Source organism: Lepidochelys kempii, chromosome 7 (genome assembly GCF_965140285.1).
Source record: "Lepidochelys kempii isolate rLepKem1 chromosome 7, rLepKem1.hap1, whole genome shotgun sequence".
Taxonomy (NCBI): Eukaryota; Metazoa; Chordata; order Testudines; family Cheloniidae; genus Lepidochelys; species Lepidochelys kempii.
In genome coordinates, this window is record NC_136386.1 from 24271964 (window position 1) to 24293200 (window position 21237).

General features: G+C 54.4%; 1 protein-coding gene across 2 annotated transcripts in view; it reads right to left on the reverse strand.

Annotated features, from left to right (window-relative positions):
- Positions 1–7431: 7431 nt before the first annotated feature.
- CELSR3 (cadherin EGF LAG seven-pass G-type receptor 3) overlaps positions 7432–21237 on the reverse strand; it is a 72132-nt gene continuing 58326 nt past the window's right edge. For both annotated transcript variants that reach the window (XM_073351418.2, XM_073351417.2), the window contains exons 29-35: positions 18326–18439; positions 16257–16393; positions 15653–15759; positions 15005–15178; positions 14379–14579; positions 12129–13287; positions 7432–11410 (exon numbers count right to left, since the gene is read on the reverse strand). In XM_073351418.2, the coding sequence (XP_073207519.2) occupies positions 11383–11410; positions 12129–13287; positions 14379–14579; positions 15005–15178; positions 15653–15759; positions 16257–16393; positions 18326–18439 (1920 nt within the window). In that variant the 3' untranslated portion in view covers positions 7432–11382. The remainder of the gene's footprint in view (positions 11411–12128; positions 13288–14378; positions 14580–15004; positions 15179–15652; positions 15760–16256; positions 16394–18325; positions 18440–21237) is intronic.

A 21237-nucleotide genomic window follows, 5' to 3' on the forward strand; every position in this document is an offset into this window, starting at 1 on the left:
AGAAGCGCCTCTCAGGCTCTTTCACTGCCAGACCCCTTGATCTCCCAGCACTCCCTCATGTCCCATCCAGAGTGCCAGATCCTCAGTGCCACAGACATCTCTGGCTCAGCAGGAGTAACCTTGGATGGTCCTATAATGCCCTTGCCTACAGCCTTGGTGCTCCCATAGGCCACTGAGTTCTAGGGCAATGCCCACTGGCAAAGGTGGGTGCTTACCAGAGTGTTCTACAAGGACAGCTGTACCCAGTGGCCTATTCTATGTGCACTCACTGGGTACGTGAGCTCAGAGCAAGGAGTTCCCTTATCTCATTCCAAAGTTTCCTGTGAGGCTCCCTGAGTTCAACTCAGCCTTTCACATCTTCCAGCGCCCTGGGGTGCGAAGGGGTTGGGTAAGGTTTCAGTCTAGCATTGCCGAGTGATAGCTGGCCCTGCACTTGCATTACTCACCCAGCATTACTAGAGTGCTTTTTGAGCTCCCATTAGGCGCTGGGCCACTCACAGACACAGGTCCCCAAACCGTCCCTGCCCCCAAGGGCATGCAGCCTACCCGTGACTGGACGCAGCAAGTGAATCGACATGCGGCACTGACTGAAAGTACCCCAGTGCTCATGGATGGGGCTCAGTGCTGCCTGGTCTCAGCAGGAACCCATCATCAGGTGAAACAACCTGTGGTTAGAAAACCCAGTGCAACCAGTTCCCATGGTGCAGACACTTGCATGGTTATCCTGCTTTCTTCCTCTCACCATTTCTGCTAGAGGGCAGCATGCCCACGTATCCACCCAAGCTAGGGTGGATTCTAGATCCTGCAGCATCTCAGGCCAAAAAAAACCTCACCTCCAATCCAGAGGATGTGCACTCCTCATGCCTTCTCTGGTGGCAGAGCAGCTGCTGGAGACCATCTCCTTCTGCCAAGAGAGATGCTCATGGTCACAAGACCCAGTCTCTCTCCAGGCACTGTCAGAAGTGGCACACTGCACGGGGTAGCTCTGCCTCTGTTTGGCCTCTACGCGTAGGTGCTGAATGGCAGCAAGGCTTTAGCTTTCGTCTTCATGCTTCAGCCCATTTCTCTAAAGAACAGGCACCTCCTCACTCAGTGTCCACTGACTGTTTTCTCCAGCTGGCCCAAACCTCTCCTACCAGAATGTTTATTGCCTGACACCCAGGGCTACCTACAGCTTCTTCTCCAACCCGTTCCCTCTTAGAGCAGCATTTGGGATACTTGTCTTTCAAATATCAGCCACAGGATCAGGTTGGTGCATTTCCTGAGCTGGCTGTCAGTGATCAGCTGATGCGTCCCTTAGCACCAGGAGCCTAGGAATACCACCCGCCTAGCAATGCTAGTGCCCACAGCATCTCTGACTGCACTGTGCCCATCAGCGTGGTGTTTGGGTAGAGCCGGGTCAACGTTTCTAACAGCTATCCAAGAGCATTTGATCAAATCAAGCCAGCAAATTCCCTTGCTGGTATCTCAGCCCTTCCAGTCACTCTCAGGTGAACACTTGCACCAGCAAGAGTTGATTTGCAAGGATGTTCACAGGAGGTGAGAGTGCCACAGATGCTTGTGCACTTCCTGGGTGTGTGCACAGAGGAAGTGTCAGGCACACACAGGGTGTGTTTTCTCTAGGGAGTTTTAATGCTTACTTGGCAGTGGGGGCTAGGAGACAGACAGACCTTTGTACAGCACCCAGCACAATGGGGCCCATTCTCTCCATGGGCTTTGTGCAGTACAATCATAATAATATTTACTGCTAACTCATACCAGCATGTTTGTGAGTACTCCCCATGCACGAGGTACCCCAGTCCCATGGGCAGCCCAGGGCAGTCGCAGCAATGGGCAATGCTTTGCCAGGAAGATGGAGCTGAAACATTTGCACACAACACCCAGTAGGAATTCTGCTGGGGAAGCAAGGTGTAAAGCCCAGGTCCAACAGTGGCTGGTCTATGGGGTGGGGCTGACAGGGCAGCGTATTCCAGCATCCTGCTCTCTGCGGAGTCCACCCCTCTCTGTCCGGGGTCCATGGGCCACTCTCAAACACGCATGTCCCAAAGACCATGCAACTCCTTGTCTTCCAGAGGCCCCATCAGCTGGTGCAGACTGTCCCAACCAACCAGGTGCTCACTGCTATACACTTGCCCTCCACCAGCCTCTATACCAGGTGGATGTGTCCCTGGGACAGCTGGTCTCTGGAAGCACCTGCCCCAGAAGGGTTCCACCTGGCTGTCTGGACATGCTGGGATGGCCCCTATGCCCTATTGCTGAAGCTCCTCCCACTGAGCAGCACTGCGCATTCCTTCCCTTATCAGGGACTGTGTGTACCTGAGCTGTTCCAGCCCCCATAAAGCTATAAGAGCACTGCTACAGGTAGCAGCTCAGGGCCCTTTACAGCCTTTTTATTGCCCCTTCCTGTCTCATTGCCCCACTACTACCCCCCCCCCCCCCCAATCACTATCCCCATCTCTCCCCTGTCTCTGATCACTGAACTTCCAGCCAGCTGGGCTCCCACCTTCCTCCCCACAAGTGGCTTACAGTTACACTGGGCCTGGACCCACTGGTAAGAGGAGTTTCCCTCAACACTGTGCCCCCAACTCTTCCTCCCTGCAGTCCTTCCACACCCTCTCGTGGAGAGCTCTTCCTCCCTGCCCCCACTGCCGCATGGACGCTGGGGCCTTTGCCTGCCAGCTTCCAGGATGGTCACTTGGTTTCTCATGCCTCCATCCTAGCTCCAGAGAAGGAAGAACATGCTCCTCACATTGCATCAGTCTTTGTCCCCTGCATCCCTGTGAGCCACACTCAGCATCCAGGAGCAAGCAACCTGGACCCCACACTCACAGCCTAAGATTGACCTACAGTAGAAAAGCCACCTGTTGATGCATCCCAGTGGGTGACAGTGATGGAGGCAGCACAAGGCTCCCCTTGGGAGGAAGATGCTCAGAGGGAGAAGTTCCCCGATTCTTCACAGACCAGGTTTTCAGGAGAAGGGAAGCAAAGGACTGCAGTAGGCCAGGGCTGCAGGCCAAGATGGAGGCACACCAGCAGAGCTTTGAGGGCAGGGTAGGAGACGGAGTTTAGGCCTGGCTTAACAGGGGGCTGCGGGCCAGGATTGAGGGGCAATGGCAGAGCTGTGTGTAGGGGCCCAGGACTGAAGCAGCAGGGGCCGCAGCTCACGCAGCAGGTACACTAGTAAAGCTAGGTGTAGGGGTCTGTGAACAATTCCCTCCTGGCCCTTCTGGGCCCTCTTGCAGCTGAGCACCCTCATGCAGCTGTTACCACCCCACTTCTTTGAGGTCCCAAAGGATGCCATGCCAGGCTCCCTTGCCTCACAAATCCCCCTCCTCAGGGTCAGTGTATTACTAACCGTAGTGCAGATCTCCCATTCAGGAGTAGGGTGGCCAACTTTTTACTCACACAAAACCGAACACCCTTGCCCTGCCTGTCCTCCAAGGCCCTGCCCCCATTCACACCATCCCCCCTCCCTCTGTTGCTCACTCTCCCCACCCTCACTCACTTTCCCTGGAGATGCAGGCTCCGGGGTGGGACCAGAATGAAGAGTTCAGAGTGCAGGAGGGGGCTCCAGGCTGAGGCAGTGGGTTGGGATGCAAGAGGGGGTGAGGGATCTGGGGTGGGGGCCAGAGATGAGGGATTTAGGGTGCAGGAGGGGGCAGTGGGCTGGGACCAAGGGGCTTGGAGCATGGGAGGGGGCTCTGGGCTGAGACTGTGGGGTTCGGACAGCAGGAGGGGGATCAGGGCTGGGGGAGAGTGACAGCTCTGGCTGGGGGTGCAGGCTCTGGGGTAAGGAACCTTTTTTCTGTCACATGCCACTGACCCACAGGAAAAAAACAAACAAACAAACAAAATCATTCATGGGCCACTCACCCACCCGGGGTGGGGAATGGAGGCTCACGGCTTCCCCCCCACAGCGGGACAAGCTGGCACTTGCAGCTCCAGCCCTGTGGGATTGGGGGGGAGGGGAGGGAGAGACTCAGGACTTCCCCCTGCAATGGGGTGAGTTGCCACTTGTGGCTCCAGGCGGGCCACAAGATTCAGGGTTTCTGCTCCCTGCAACAGGGGCGCTTGTGGCTCCAGCCCCATGGAGGGGCGGGGGCACTGCAGGCCAGATAAAATTAACCAGGGGGCCAGATCTGGTCCACGGGCTGTAGATTCCCCACCCCGTCCTAGCTGTAGGAGAGCCGGGCGGGGGGGGGGGGGGGAAACAAACATAGCGGCTGCTTCCCAGGATCCACGCAGAGTGGAGGCTAGCAAAGAGCCTGCCAGCCCCATTGCACGGCGCTGCCAGCCAGACTGTCGACTGCCTGTTCAGCGGTGCTGACCGGAGCCACTAGCATCCCTTTGTGGCCGGGTGTTCTGGACACCTGGTTACCCTGTCCAGGAGTTACACAACATAGTCCAGGTCTCACCCCTAGGGTATACAGCCCTTAAGAGGCCCCTATCAGCAAGCAAAGCATAGACCACGTTCAGACACTTCCACCACATCTGGGCTGCTCTTCTGTCCTCTCCTGCTTGGCTCTTCCAGCTGGGAGTTCATCCTCACCAGGTGAGCATCCAGCACTGCCCATGTTCCATTAATCTCCCACCACAGGCAGGCTAGAAACTGGGCCTGGCCTGGCTCTGCCCTCAGCAGGCTGCTGGCTCACCACAGAAACCCCCTTCCTCCCCCTCTGTTACTCCCCTCTTCAGCTCTGGCTCAGCAGACCCTGTACTGCCTTCAGCCCTCTCTCGTCCTGGCTCTCCAGCTTGGGGAGATCACAGCCAACCCCTCTACTCATCACCTGCCTTCAGCCTTCCCCCAGGACCTACCTCACTTGCTGAGCCTCCCTGACCCTTGATAAGCCCAGGTGCTGCTCTGCCATCTTTATTGGCCCAACTGGGAGCACCTGTTCTGGCAGAGGGGAGCTGGGCCTGCCTGTTTTAAAGGGGACAGCCACCCTTGCCAGGGCCTAACCAGGGGGCTGCAGGGCTGGACTGAAATACATGAGGAGGCATTGGGGGAAGGGAGCTCAAAACCCGGGTAACTTAGTAAGGAATTTAGAGATCACAGCTCTTAGAAATTGTTTAAACTGACCCAGTGGGCCTAATTCTTCTCCCCACTATACAGATTGTACCTGGAGTAACTCTGCTGGCTTCAATGGGGTTACTCCGGACGCTGCAACGCAGCATGGAGAGGAGACTCAAACCCCAGCTAGCCAAACCTGGCAAAGGGTGCTCTGGGAAAGGCCCTTTTTTCAGTAATAAAGGAGAGGCAGGTGTCTAATCTAGTGGTGGTCTACAGTACCCTTTGCACTCGATTTCATGGCTTTCTCCTGGCCCCGCTCTTACTCCTGTTCCTTGGAGAACAGGATCTTGTGTAGGAGTGCTGGCAGGAGAGGGAGGGGCTGTTGGTCAGACAGGGCTCAGGCATGATCTCTAGCTTGTAAACACTTACTGATCTCCTGCTGTCAGTGGACTGTGGCTTAGTAATGGTGCTGCTCCCCTGGCACAGAGCTGACCCCTTGGTTCTTGAGAAGCTGCCGCTTTGAACCATCTGATATTATTTGTACCCACTCGTCACTACAAATGCGTTCAACTCCTGAGGCTCCCTCGGGCTGACTGCTGCTGGAGTTGCTCACAGCAGGGCCCCATGAGTGCAAAATGCTGCCCACTCAGAAAAGCATTTTACACCCCTTGGCTCTGGGGGATGCGGTGGCACAAAGAGCCAGGTGGGGGAATTGGCCCACAATCACACACTGAGCCTCCCTTACTGGGAGGGGCCCCTCAGCCCAGAGCAGACCCTCGCAGTGCCAGGAGGCTCTGGGCTGCAGGTCAGACTAAAGGGGCCTGGGCAGGGCTGTGTGGAGGGCCCAGGACTGGGTAGCAGAGGGTTGCAGGTGAGGCGCCTGGGGCAGTGGCTGAGCTGGATGGGGGTGGGGGAAGCACAGTAGGGCTGAGGTGCCGTGCAGAGCCTGCCCAGGCTGTCGTGGCCTGGCCAGTGCTCTCGGCCCTCACCTTCACATGCACTAGAATAGGGGTCCCCAATGCGGTGCCCATGGGCGCAATGGCGCCTGCCGGGGCAATTGTGTGCGCCCGCAGGACAAATGCCGCCACTGAGCACGGCCGCCAAAGAGCCGCCCGCCGAAAAGCGTTGCTGCATTTCAGCGGCAGGGTGTCTGGCGCCCGCCACAGTCTTCTGGGACTAGGAATATGCTGTTCCCACAGACAGGTTGGGGACCACTGCCCTAGAACAACAAATGAGGAGACCTAGAAAAGAGAAACCTGAAGGGAGGCTCCTCTGGGTCTCTGTGGCCACTTGTCTTTGTGCAGGGAGAAGCTATTCTCCAACTACAGGCTGGCGGTGCAGGAATCACAGAGCTCCGACATGGCTGTGCGGGGCTGGACGTTACAAGGAGCCTGCGCTTGCCGGAGGGATAAAAGCATATTGTCCCACATCTCATGCACTCACCCAGCTCGAATGCCTCTTGAAAAGGGGGAAATTGACCCCCAGCTTTCTGGGAACACATCCTGCCTGCAGGATCCCTGCTCAGCCAAGGACAGTTCTGCTGACTTAAGGCTTCCAGGTCGTGATTCATGGGCTGTGCGCCTTGGCACAAGGGAGCTGAGTGGGGGAGTTTTGCAGAGTGCCTGCCCTGCTCCTGCAATTGAATTCATCTCACAAGGGCGCTGGGCTGCCTACCAACTTTAGCTTGGGCATGGAGTCTGTCCTCTGCTACGGTGCTGGGGTGTTTGGCTGTGGGGTCTGGATGGGCCCAGCTGGACTGTAGGTGTTTATATGGCCCTAGCACTGCAGGAGGCTGCAGTGTCAGCTTTCCAATTAACTGCTGGGCTCTTCGCTATTACTCCAAACATCTCCTACTCCCAGTGCCCCCCATTTTTCCCTTCTCACACCCCAGTGCCTGCACATCCCCCGTCTGTCTCATCCCCTCCCACCCACAGGCAGACTCAGAAGCTCTCTCGCTTCCATCCACCCACCCTTCTTTTGCATAGTGCCCTTTTAAGTGGGGCAGCTGGAGTGGTGGGAGGGCCCAGACTCTGTGCCAGCTGATCAGAGTGGCAGCTGGCTGGCTAATCCAGGAAGATTAATTGATGTCCATGCACTGTATGGTACATGGGTCTTTTGGGTCAGACTTTCAAGCCCAGGTGCCCATCTCCTCTGCACAGTTATTAAAGAGCTTGGGGTATTTCTCCAGAATTGGGCTTTCCCACTTGCATCCTTGCTTAAATTTTCCCCTTCCCCCACTCCAGTGTGCAGCATGCTGTGTTCCTGCTGGTCTCTTCCCTCCACACCCGATGTGGCTGGTCACAGCGGTGCTGTTTGCGGACAGGCTGTGGAGCACGCTGGGCTCCTGTGCTGTAGACGGCTATAGCGACGGAACGAACTGAACTCCGGAGCAGAGAGAGACGCAGGAGGGAGCCCACGACTGATTTATAGAATTTTATTTTCAAATCTGGGGCTTTCATGGTACAATTTTACACAGCCAGGGACGGAGCCCGTGGGCCTCTCTGCTCCCTGCCAACAAACCGGGCAAAGGAGAGGAGACAACCAACCCACCAGAGGATGCACTCCACAGCTGAATAATCTGCAGAGTCACTAGCTAAGCACAGCTTCCAAAGATGGAGGGGGGGGTCTCCCCTCCCCAGAACATTCTGAGCTGCAAGGCAGCAGGTTGGAGTGGCACAGGAAAGGCCAGCAAGGCCTGGCACAAGGCTAACATTGTTGCTGCTCTCTCTTTTTTGGCACATGTCACTAGCTCACCATTAGGCAGTTGTGTGAATTCCTGTCATCTACAAAGAGTCAGAGGGAGGCACCTGCGGGCCTGAGCAGGATCCTGCCCTTCTCCCCAAAGTCACAAGCTGGCTAGTGTTGGACAGGGCTGAAGATGGGGGCTGTGTTCACTCAGCAGTGCAGCCAGCGTGGAAAGCTCTGCATGGATGTTTCCTGGGGAGCTTTCGGAGGTGCGGATATAGCCTGGGTGGCAGGCTGGAAAGCAGCAGCGTTCTAAGGGTTAATGGCTATGGTCTCAGAATCAACCTGCCCTGCCCATGTCAGCTAGCTTCAGCCCAGAGCTATATTGGCACCTGCCTCTCCTGAACACAGGGTTGTGATCTCCCACAGCCATCCCTCACTGAACAAATGCCCCTGGAGTGTAAACAAACCATTCATCCAACCAACCCCTCCAGAAAAACAATTCCACAGAAAATTGGTTCCATTCAAAACCCAGTTCCAAGCCAACCCACCCAACTTTTTGGTGATAATAAGTGGCACAGATCCCCATGGACTCACAACAGGATGGACGGTACAAACAGCATTTGAAGAAAGATGCAGTTGTAGAAATCAGTGTAACAAACAGAGCTCTAGGTCCTGGTTATATACAGCCTGAAGAAACAGTGTAAACAAGATCTTTCCTGAAAGGAACATGGCACTGAGAACGCGCCAGAGGGTGACCAGCACAGATGGGGAGTCTGCATTCCCCAGTGTTGTCAGAACCTGCTATTTCAAGACAGAAGGCCAATATCGTGGCCTGTGCTTTCTGCTCCACTGCACATTAGAGCTTCATTTCTGTAAACAAGTAGGTGTGTGTAGCCCTCTTGCCCATCTGCCCATCTTGGGGGGCGGGGCTGCAGCATGCTGCCCTAGTCTCCACAGCCAGTCGAGGAGAGTGAATGTGTGAGCTGCAATGCTGCGGTGGGCAATGCAACCAGGGCAGGTGCGGGAAGTTTCCTCCACTCCTAAAGGGCCTTGCTCACGTCAGACGCAGGCCATGAGGCAGCTCTGATCAATCACTTCCAAGGCAGAGGTTCTCCTCCTTCTGCGCACACTTTGCTCAGGTCGCAGGCTGGAAGGTCACCAGGCCCTTTGCACCAGCTGCCAACTGTGGAGTGTATTTGAGAATACAGTTGTCAATCACCATTAGCATTTCCAAGGCTCCTGCTAGTGGTGGCATCGGCAGCACCAGGGTGGCCAGGTCTCAGAGGATGCAAACCACCTTCCATCCTGTTTGCTCAATCAGTGGAAAAACTCTCCTTGTGTAAACATTACATAATTCGAGTCAACGTTACGCTACAGTGTTCTATGGTAATAAGGCAGTAAATAGGGTGTCATTACTCTCTAAGTGGGTGATAACCAGAGCAAGACACACGAGGCCACTGAGGGCTGCAGCCTGGAGAGAGACAGATAGCACCCCATGCTCACTTTAGTAAACACATTGCTTTTGACAATCAAAATGGACGGCATTGGTGGTTGAGAGAGTACAGCCAGGCACAGACTGTTGCCCATGGCAGGGGGAGGTAATGCCTGTGCCTCTGGGGAAACGAGCAGCAATACACCAGTCAAAGAGGGCTGGGGGGAGGTGGGGGCCATTGGCAAGTTTTCTTTTACTTCCATTTTCATGTCGGGTTCAATTAGCACAAATCCAGCATATAAAATAGCAGGGAGCACGAGGGAGTCCTTGGGATAATCGAAGCCCTCATCCCCTTTAGTGTGGGGAGGAAGGATAAGCCGTCAGGGTGGCTTAAATGTCAAACTACAGTGTGTTGAAAACAGCTGCCCTCTCCCTCTCAACTTTCAGGCCGTTCTGAGCTGTGGGCCTTTGCAGCAGACAGAGCAGCTACCACTGCTGCCAGGGGAGCCTTGGGACGGCGGGGAGGGGTGCACATGCGTGGACATGCACATGGAGCCGCCAGGGGATAGGCTTACTATGAGTGCGGCCTGCAGTACAGGCCAAGGGAGGCTGGCTCCTGTGCGCTAGGGACTGGAGTATAAAATGGAGATAAGAGGCTGCTCCTCTATTGCAACAATGCTGCCCTGGCCAGCACCCTCCAGCCATGCTCCCTGGCTGGCTGGGCCCATCTCCAATCTCCTCCCCTGTGGGCCACTTGGTGCTAACCTGGGACTTGGGGAATTGCCCACTCTGGGAGACTGCACAGGAGAAATTTCCCCACTATTCTGCAGTAGATCTAGCTCCCATGGAGAGTGGTGTCCATCCTCTCCCCATGAGCCAGTCTGTAACGCAGAGGCTCCTGGGGATGTGAGGATGGAAGGGGTTTGCTCCAGTCAATACTAGGAAAAAAGAGGACACTGCACATATGATGGTGGCTAACAGAAATCAGTGTTCTTCCCCATCCTCCCTGCTGAGAGGGGCCTGCTGGGGACTCGGGCGTTTGGAGATGGACACTCGGGGAGAGGCGCAGAGTGGAGGCTCCTTGGGAAGGCTTCTCAGGGGCTTGTTTCATTCGGCAGGAGCTCTCACAGATCGTTTTTGCCTTCCTGCATTCTAACCCTATGAACTCAGCAGGCGTTCCCACTCTGCCCCTGTTTCGAACAATGGCTGTGTGACACAACACAGCTCTAACACAAACATGGGCTTCTACCCAGCACAAAACTCAGTCCAGCTGGACGCAACTGGTAGCCTCTCCTCAGCACTCAGACAGTAGGAGACTTCTCCTGAGAGCTGAAATGCATTGATGAGCTACAGTATATGCAGGACTAGAAAATCCAGGATGCTGGGAGAGAGTGGGACTGGCCCTGGGAGCAGCATGACAGGGGTGTTGGCAGGAAGAGCAGGGAGTACTGCAGGTCAGGATGTGTAGTGCTCACCCAGGGCTACCCTTTCTGTCCCATATGTCTGCTACTGTGATCACTAGTGTGAGCCAGACATGGGATGGGAGGGGACAGGACACAACACAAAGGAAAGCCTGGAGAAAGCCGCTCCCTGGGATCTGGGCTTCCACACGCACAGCCCCACTGTGGAAAGCCCAGCAGCAGCCCCTCTAGTCACAGCTGGGAGTCGCTGTCAAGACAAACACTGTCAGCATCACAGCAACGGGAACAGAACATTCCGTAAAAATAACCATAGAAATTCTCTTCTCTCTGATTACAAAGATACAAAATGTATAAAACCCTCCCCTGCCTCATCTTCTGTGGCCAACCCCACCCCGCCCTCTCTCTCTCTCTCTCTCCCTTTCTCTTACACACACACACACAGAGTGTAGAAATGGTTCAGAAAGGAAGATTTCTGTCTGTTTGCTTTTGATATGTAACCAGCGGCACCAGCCTGGGTTTGCTCATGGTGTTGTACTTCTCCCCGCCTCTGGGAGTGCCCTGTTGAGCAGGCGATAGGTCAGTGCAGCTCCATTCTGGTGCAGAGGTACCTGAGACCGCTTCCTCCCAGAGATGGTTTGCCTGACTCTCCCCCCACGAGTTCTCCAGAACCGATGGGTGGGAAGGGCGGGGTGAATTTGGGCCTCTGACCACCATCATCAGTTCTTTCCTTGTAGGTGCCTGGCACCCAGAGACTCCAAACCTCTGCTGAAAGTGTCTGGCCAGGCAATCATCCCTGCTTCTTCCTTTGCTCTCGCAGCAGCTCGGGCCCCTCAGGAATGACCTTCACTTCTTGTTATTCTTCTCGGGGAAAAGGAAACAAAATTAACAAATGTAGCCTCTGGTACCTTACTCCCCAGGCCCAAGTGACACTCCCTGTGCTCTCCCTGCTTGGCCAGGGGCTTGGGAAAGCATCATGCTCACCTCCTGGTGCGATAAATAGTGCTAAGGATGAGGGCAGGGTCTGGCTGTGGCTCCCAGAACAATGACCAGGCCAGGCACATATAAGAAACAGAATACAGATCTTTTCCCTTGGCCATACCCATTCACCCAAGTGCCTGTGCCGTGTACAGCTGAAGGCAACAGACAGATCTGTACCCTGCCACGCATTCTAAAACGCATAGCTCAGAGCCACTTCCCCTCTCTCAGTACCCAGAACGTGTGCCAGGATGGATGCTAAGCCCCAGCATCTTCAGGTGCCAGAGGAGCACGGGGCGCCCCATGGGACAGCTGCCCCTTTAGAGACGTTAGCACTTCCACCCATTGCACTGGTGCGACGGGGTACTACAGAGCATCACAACCAGTAGGTACTTTTAGGACCTAGTTTCATCCTACGGGGGTTGATCCCGTTTCACCAGGAAGCTTTGTGCTTTCAGATCAGGTGGTAATACTCAGTTACCACACAAACCAGGGGCAAAAGAGCAACCAAGTGGCTAGAAGATACAAACTATCCTCTGGCTAACTCACAGCATGGACTGGACTGACCCAAAAGCTGCCTTGGAGAAGTGGAAATACTTACTCTGAATCTGGCGACAGCTCAGAGATACTGTGGGATGTAGCAGAGAGAGGTGGTGACGGGCACAGCACAGAAGGCGTTGAGGAAGTCTGCACAGCAGAAGGAGTTGCTGTGGTCTGTGGGCCAGAGGGAGTACTGGAGGATTGCACAGAGGACAGGACAGAAGAATTAAAAGAAGCAAGGATGGAAGAAAGGATATCTAATTGCTCAGTGGAAGGATGTCGGCTAGGGATTGCTTCCAGATTTTCCCTAGAAGGCTGTCTCCTAGACAGAGGTTCTAGATTTTCTCTAGAAGGAAGCCTTCTAGAAAGTGGTTCTAGATTTTCTCTGGACAGCTGTCTTCTAGAAAAAAACTCCAGATTTTCCCGTGATGGATGCCTACTAGGCACTGTATCCAGGTGCTCTCTGGAATTAGATCTTCTGGATAAAAAGTCCAACTGCTCTCTTGAAGTTTGTCTAGCTAATGCTAGCTGGTCCCTTGAAGGCTGTCTTCCTGAAAGCAGATCTAATTGTTCTCGAGAAATGTCTCGACTTAGTAAAGTGTCCACTCGATCTCTAGATACTTGCCTGTTAGGCAAAGTGTTGAGCCACTCTCTAGAGACCTCTCTTACTGGCCCACAGTCTAGTAGTTCTCTTGAGCCAAATTGACTGGGTAAAGTATCTAGATGGTCTCTAGAACCCCACTTCCTGGGTAGTGTATTCCCATGATCTTTCTGATCAGGCCTGGAAGCTAATGTATCTAAGTCTTCTCTAGACCCATGCCTGCTGGGTATATTTTCCAGATGTTCTCTAGACCCATGCCTACTAGGGATAGTGTCCAATTGCTCCCTTGATCCAGGCCTGTTGAGAATGGTGTCTAGTTCCTCCCTGGACCCATGCCTGCTGCGTACAGCTTCCAAGTATTCCCCAGCGTCGTTCCTGCTCAGCTGTTCTCTGGACATCTGCCTTCTCATCAGCAGGTCGAGTTGCTCCCGGGAAGAGTACCGGCTAGCTGGCTGAGAGAGGCTGCCTGCACCAGAGTAGATTCTGCCATAAGAGGCAGCAGGAACAGCCCTGTGACCCAGGGTGGATGTTTTGTACCATGAAAGCTCATTGGTCATTCTGCCAACGGATGGTAAGCCTTGCAGAGCTGGAGGGTACTGGAGGCGATTCTTCAAAATCCCTGTACAGAAACAAAGCAGAAAGTGAAGAGAATCTCTGTGACAGCACAAACAACCCTCCTCACTATCTGCAAGAAAGCAAGGACAAAGAACTCGGCTTGGCAGCCTGGGCGGCCCTGCTCCTCCCCGAGATCACCCCAGGATGGAGGAAACTGCCACCTGTGTTTGCATGTTGCAAAGCTTTCAAGATCACACCACCATGTGGCCCAGCACCACCTCACCTCCACAATGGACGCATGTCCCAGTCTACTAGACATGAGGAGAAGCCACTCCTGTGAGTGGCTTGCCTCTAAGAGTGCGGCACTCTTGGCTTAAAACAGCAGAGGAGACATTACCAAGACTGCCTCCCATTCTGTCCCTTGGCAACACGTAGGGGAAGTTATAGCTCCAGTCCAGCCAAGGGAAATTTCCCCCTTGTCTCCATTCCTTACACCTTCGCTCTCTCTGAGCCTCTCAGGCTCTCTCCCCTCTTTCTGACTACGGGTGGATGGCCAGCTCAGCACTGGTCTGCACTCTCCTGCCTGCAGCCTGTTGTTTCTCAGTGCAGTTACTTATGGCCTTGGCCCAAAGGGCAGCTATTCTTCAGCTGTCGATTGACTGCCAAGCCCACTGTTACATTCCCTGTTTGCTTTGGGAACTGTCCCAGCCACCGGGGCTAGAGCTTGTAGCTGAATAAAAGATTTAGAAGAGAAGAACCAAGCATCTCCATAATAGCTCCTGTGTTACCTCCGCTGAGAGCCGCAGGAGCCTGCTGTTCCCTGTGGGCAATGAACAGACTGTCCGGGACAAGGACAGGACAGTTCTAATGCGGCCTGCCAACCTGTCAGCAACAGTCACCTGGATGCTGTCCCCCATGACATCCGAGTGCTCGGGGGAGCGACGTGGCTCTCCAGCATCAGGCAAAGGATTCACTGACTGCTCTGCTCAACACCATGAGTCTGCTGAGCCCAGCACTGCCAGGCAGATGCTGGGTATGCCAGGTAGGGGCCATGGGGAGACTCTGGGGGTGCAGCCAGTGGGACACTGTGCTGGCTGGCAGCTGGATATGTGCCCACCAAGGGAGCACTAGGTTGACTGCTCTGAGTCTAGTTACCTTTTCTCTGGCGCTGGGTCTGGGTGAGGGAGTTCTCATCCCCACTGGTCAGGGCCAGGTCTGGCTGGTTGTTGTTGGCAGCATCCTTGTTGATGTCAAAGCCCAGCTTCCGCTCAGACCCCCATTTCTGCAGAGAGCAGGGGTGAACCTCACATTCGCCCAGCGCTGGCCAATAGGACATCAGGTCATTGCCATCCACATCTGGAGAAGAACAGTGCAACACAACGGGGGAGGGGGGGCATCAGAGTTATCCCGAGTTGTAAACAGAGCAGGGCCTGCTACGATACTCACTGGGATACAGTCCCAAGGGCTGCTTAACCACCAGTAACGTGCTGTGGGGCTTGCAGGAGCAGAACCAGCAAATGGGAGGGATGAGGCAATTTCCCTGCCTCTGCTGGAGTCACCGCATCTCCAGGTGGTACTAACCCCTCCCTGCCAATGGGGACTGCTCCCAGGACCTTGAACCTTTGCCTTTGGGAGACCTTGCATCGCATCAGACAGCGGCTACATTGGAAACACGCTCTGTGGGAGACCTTCAGCTTGGTCCCCCCATGCTCCCTCCCTCCCAAGCTGCTTAGACCCAGTTGGGCCCCTAGCCCGTGGCAGGGCTCTTGCGTAGTCCTTGCCTTTGGGAGTGGTGCTGGAGGGGTTGGTGAGGAGCCGCTCGCTGTGCGCTGCCCGTTTGAACTGGCGCTGGAATCGGCCCCGGAGGCGCACGTTCTCCTCGCTCTCCGACGACGGGATGGAAAGGCTGCGCTCCTCATCCAGGGAAAGGTCACTGTCTGAGTCAGAGTCTTGGTCTGCCGGGGCACATGCAGGATGGAAGCAGTGGGGATGGGGGCAATCGGATGGCTTTTGAGCAGGGCAGGGAAGGAAGGAAGCTTGGTTTTGGGGTTTTGCCTGCTAGTGTCCCGGGGTTACATCCCCCCAATCTAGCACTCCACTGGCACAAAACACAGACCCTGTGTTTGGACATTGCCTAGCTGAAGCCAGGGCCCCAGCATCCTGGGAGGCCTGTGCTGTTGTTTTCACCCTGGGAAAATAATTGGCCCAAGGGGGGCTCTGTTCAGTGACCCTGGACACTCCCTCCTCCCCACAGGCTGAGCGTACTCAGGAGTTGGAGTGAGGCTGCTGGGAGTGGCAGGTGCTCAGTGTGCAAAGGCTGCTCACTAATGGGGGAAATGCCACTTGCTAGGGCAGCTTCTGGGCAGCAGGGAGCCTTCTCACATGCACAGGCAGGTCCCAGGGGTGAGCCGGCTGGGTCTCAGCCTTACCTCCCCCTGCATCACGGTGAAACATGGCCACATCGAGGTCCGTGGGGCCGGTGTGACCAAGCAGGCTGTGATCCAAGGCTGAGCCCTGACGCGCCATCACATTCTCTCTGAAACACACATGGCAAAAACGCTCAGACCCCAAGTCCTCACCTGGCAGCACCTGTCCCTGTCCTGGGGTAAAGGAGTGCTCTCCTCTCATCTCCCATACTCATATCTGTGCCTGGCAGAGAGGTCAACAGCCCTGCAGGGGGGAGGGGGTGTGAGGGACTGGAACAGCAAGGAATGCTGCAGGGCAGGAGTGGGGGGCACTGGCAGAGCTGTGGAGAGCTCAGGACTGGAGTAACTAGGGTCTGTAGTGGGTCAGGAGTGATGTAAGTCAGCAGAGCTGTGTGGGGAGTGTCAGGATTGAAGGTCATAGCAGAGGAGGCATCGGTAGCAATGGTCCAGAAGGGCCAGGAGGTGACACCTGCATTTCCAGAAGAAGGCAATGCTCTCTCCATTCCATGGTGGGCCCCACTCCCATCCCCCTCCATGTCTGTAGTTTCTCAGCTGTGGCTGTGAGCCAGTGGCCAGCCAGATGCCTCTTCCTCTGGCTGCTTCCTACCTGAGGTAGCCCCTCTGGCTGGAATGGGTGTGGGCTGAGCGCACGCTGCTGACTGAGGAGATGGTGGAGGCCCCCAGGGTGATGCGAATGAGGCCGCTCTCCTCAAACAGGGCCGTGTTATTATAGGCATTGGGGCCCTGGCAAGGAAGAGACACATGGAGAATTTGTTAGGAAGACTGCAGCAGCTGGGTTTCGAGATTCTCTCCCTGCCCAACACTGCAAAGGGTGGGGGTGGCCTGTGTCCATTCAGGAGTCTCCAGTCTCAGGCACCGTGAAGGGGTTCTCTTCCTTCATTGGCGAGGGTCCCACCAGCCTCTTCGGGAGGCACAGGGCTCCCAGGGAATGACAGTACATGAATTCAGACATGGCCTGAGGGGCTAGGACCCGGCTATGGGGTGGCTGTCTGGCTGAGGTCTTTCCCACTGACCTCCTGGAACAGGCAATTACAGACCGGTAAGTCTAACGTCAGTACCGGGCAAATTAGCTGAAACAATAGTAAAGAATAAAATTGTCAGACACAGAGAACATCATAAATTGTTGGGCAAAAGTCAACATGGTTTCTGTAAAGGGAAATCATGTCTTACTAATCTATTAGAGTTCTTTGAAGGGGTCAACAAACATGTGGACGAGGGGATCCAGTAGACGTAATGTACATAGATTTCCAGAAAGCCTTTGACAAGATCCCTCACCAAAGGCTCCTATGTAAATTAAGTTGTCATGGGATAGGGAAGATCCTTTAATGGATTGAGAACTGGTTAAAAGACAGGGAACAAAGGGTAGGAATAAATGATAAATTTTCAGAATGGAGAGGGGTAACTAGTGGTGTTCCGCAAGGGTCAGTCCTAGGACCAATCCTATTCAACTTATTCATAAATGATCTGTAGAAAGGGGTAAACAGTGAGGTGGCAAAGTCTGCAGACGATACTAAACTGCTCAAGATAGTTAAGACCAAAGCAGACTGAAGAACTTCAAAAAGATCTCACAAAACTAAGTGACTGGGCAACAAAATGGCAAATGAAATTTAATGTGGATAAATGTAAAGTAATGCACATTGGAAAAATTAACCCCAACTATACATACAATATGATGGGGGCTAATTTAGCTACAACTAATCAGGAGAAAGATCTTGGAGTCATCGTGGATAGTTCTCTGAAGATGTCCATGCAGTGTGCAGTGGCAGTCAAAAAAGCAAACAGGATGTTAGGAATCATTAAAAAAGAGATAGAGACTAAGACGGAGAATATCTTATTGCCCTTATATAATTCCATGGTACGCCCACATCTTGAATGCTGCATACAGATGTGGTCCCCTCAACTCAAAAAAGATATATTGGCATAAGAAAAGGTTCAGAAAAGGGCAACTAAAATGATTAGGGGTTTGGAACGGGTCCCATATGAGGAGAGATTAAAGAGGCTAGGACTTTTCAGCTTGGAAAAGAGGAGACGAAGAGGGGATATGATAGAAGTATATAAAATCATGAGTGGTGTGGAGAAAGTGAATAAGGAAAAGTTTATTTATTTGTTCCCATAATATAAGAACTAGGGGCCACCAAATAAAATTAATGGGCTGCAGGTTTAAAACAAATAAAAGGAAGTTCTTCTTCACACAGCGCACAGTCAACCTGTGGAACTCCTTGCCTGAGGAGGTTGTGAAGGCTAGGACTATAATAGCGTTTAAAAGAGAACTGGATAAATTCATGGAGGTAAAGTCCATTAATGGCTGTTAGCCATGATGGGTAAGGAAAGGTGTCCCTAGCCCCCGTTTGTCAGAGGGTGGAGATGGATGGCAGGAGAGAGATCACTTGATCATTACCTGTTAAGTTCACTCCCTCTGGGGCACCTGGCATTGGCCACTGTTGGTAGACAGGATACTGGGCTGGATGGACCTTTGGTCTGACCCAGTATGGCCATTCTTATGTTCTTAGGATAGAAAGGACTAGTTAACCTGCATGCTTGGTGGGGAGGGTGGGCCCAGGGAGGGATTCCCTCTCAGGCAGAGTGCAGGCTCAGGTGCGGAGAAGGCCCTTGCCTTTGGGCTCGCTTGCTGGGGCAGTGCCCTTCTACACCCACCTGCACAGATCTAGCTGCCTCCTCGCCCTGACTCTTCTTGCCAAGGCAGACCAGTTTCCAGGCCTCCTGGACCTCTTCATTCAGGACACAGAACAGAACCAACACGGCCAGGCCCTGTGAGGGAGGGGAAGAGAGGCTGTGAGCCTGAGTGAGGAAGGAAGGGAAACACTCAGCACAGCCGGGGAGCCTGCACTTCCACTCTTCCTGGCAATGGGGCAGTGCTGAAGGCTGAGTTTGGCCATTCAAGAGTGTGCTAACAGAGTCAGTCAGCTCTCCTCAATCGCACTGCCTGACACTGCATCCAGCTATTTGTGTTTCAGTCAGTCACGTCTACACCGCACCCAGGCCTCCAGCATAGTCCAGAGTGCTGCATCTAGACCCCTGATAGGGCAACAGGGCCACAGAGTGGAGGCATTTCTGTGCTGACCAGACTCATGACTCATTAGCCTGTAACAGAGGAAGGGACAAGCGGCTCCCCCTTGGAGAGTGCTTCCTGCTGGCCAAATTCACTGTAGGTCTCTGGTGGAGGGGAACAGGTGCCTGCCATGCTATCCCACCTGCTGCATGAGGCCCAGCAGTGGTTGAACCAGTTTCTTCCCTCAGGAACCAGCGTGTCTGCTCTGGGGTAGAATTGCTAGCGACTGACAGAGCTGTGGGCTACAGACAGTTACTAACATGAATACGCTCCAGCCAGCACAATGACTCAGTGCTAGGAGCTTGGTCTCACAAGGTTGACCTAGCTGCTTTCTGGGCCACCAGAGTCTTACAAGGAGGGCCTGATTGCTGCAAGCTCCTGGGCCCAGTGGCATTGAAGAGGAGAGAGGAGAGTGGCTGCCAAGGGTGATGGGGTAAGTGGAAGAGGAAAACTGAAACTGGACTTGGCTAGGCAGCTCTGATTCTGTGCTGTGTGCGCAGTGACTAGGGAGCAGTCTGAGGGCACACAGCAGAGGTTCCAGGCCCACTGCTGCTAGCAGGGGGCCACAGTGACAGCAAGGAGCCTTAGCAGGCCTTGGCTTTGGAGGTGATGGGGGATAATTGGCTATACAGAGAAAGCTTGGGATGGTAGCTCAAACAGTGGGTGCTGGTGGCTGTTAGCTTTCCCCTGCATGCAGTTCCCAGCAGCCCTTGTGCATCCACTTCAAATATAGGCCCAACTCTTTGCTGATCCATTTTATGAAAACTCCTCTGAAGATGGTCATTATTGTCCCATTATGTCTCAGAGCAGGGCTGGCTCAGAAGGGGCATCGTTAAATCATAAGGACCAACTCATTTGGGCTTACAACTGAAGTCTCTTCTTGGTGCAGCAGGTCTCTGCTCCTTTACAGCAGTGGTTTTAGCCTATGTCCAAGGGGTCCACAAAAGGTTACCATAGAACATAGAAAGGTTACCATAGAACAGTGGTTTTCAACCTGTGGTCTGCAGACCCCTGGGGGTTCTGAGATTTCCAAAGGGGTCCTCACCTTCATTCGAAATTTTGTAGGGGTCCACAAATAAAAAAAGGTTGAAAACAGCTGAGCTAGGCTATAGAATGAGAAGGCGAACATGGACAATGACCACTAGAGGGGGCAGTCAGTTCATGAGTGAGCGGAGCAGCAAGAGGGTCCCTGAAATCAGGAGCTCCAGGGCAGCACAGGGCTTTAGCTAAAGGAAGCCAGAATGTCCCGTGGATTAGTGAGCAGAGAAGGAGAGTGATGACAGAACAGAGGGGCACAGTCACTGCTGGAGGGCAGCTGCTCTAAGGGAACCCCTCTGTCTGTGTAATGCTCCTAATGAAGGGGGATGGCTCTTGAGGGCCAAACCCACAGGGTGACTGGCCGGGGGAAGCTCAAGGCGCTGAGGGGTTAATGTCTGCAATGTGTTTGAAGTGTGCACCAACCTCCGCTTGTCTCTGTGACATGCATACTAGAGAGGCATGACCAGCCATTGGGTGTGCATGCACATGACAGAAAGCAAGCCCATCAGCAACAGGTGTAGTCAGTGTGTGCGTGTGCACACGCGTGTGAGTGACAGAGCCCATCAGCAGGTGTAGTCAGTGTGTGCGTGTGCACACGCGTGTGAATGGCAGAGTCTATCAGCAGGTGTAGTCAGTGTGTGCGTGTGCACACGCGTGTGAGTGACAGAGCCCATCAGCAGGTGGGGATTTGAGATGTTTGGAAGAATCTGTTTTGTGTTGCTTTCCTAAAATAAACCTTCTTGCTGAGTAAAAGCTCAGTGTACAGCAGTGCTTGAAGTGGAAAGAATAAAACATGGGAGCTGCTGTAATACTGCAAAGCAGGTCTGAGCTGGGGAGGAGCTGGAGAGCAGGGGAGCTCCAGGGAGGCTCCAGGGCCGGGCTGGGCCATAGAGCTGAGCACAGGGGAGCTGGAGAGCAGGGGAGCTCCAGGAAGGTTCCAGGGCTGGTCTGGGCCATGGAGCAGAGCACAGGGGAGCTGGAGAGCAGGGGAGCTCCAGGAAGGCTCCAGGGCCAGACTGGGCCATAGAGCCGAGCACAGGGGAGCTGGAGAGCAGGGGAGCTCCAGGGCCAGGCTGGGCAATGGAGCAGAGCACAGAGGAGCAGGGGAGCTCCAGGAAGGTTCCAGGGCTGATCTGGGCCATGGAGCAGAGCACAGAGGAGCTGGAGAGCAGGGGAGCTCCGGGAAGGCTCCAGGGCCGGGCTGGGCCATAGAGCAGAGCACAGGGGAGCTGGAGAGCAGGGGAGCTCCAGGGCCAGGCTGGGCAATGGAGCAGAGCACAGGGGAGCTCCGGGAAGGCTCCAGGGCCGGGCTGGGCCATAGAGCAGAGCACAGGGGAGCTGGAGAGCAGGGGAGCTCCAGGGCCAGGCTGGGCAATGGAGCAGAGCACAGGGGAGCTCCAGGAAGGTTCCAGGGCTGGTCTGGGCCATGGAGTTGAGCACAGGGGAGCTGGAGAGCAGG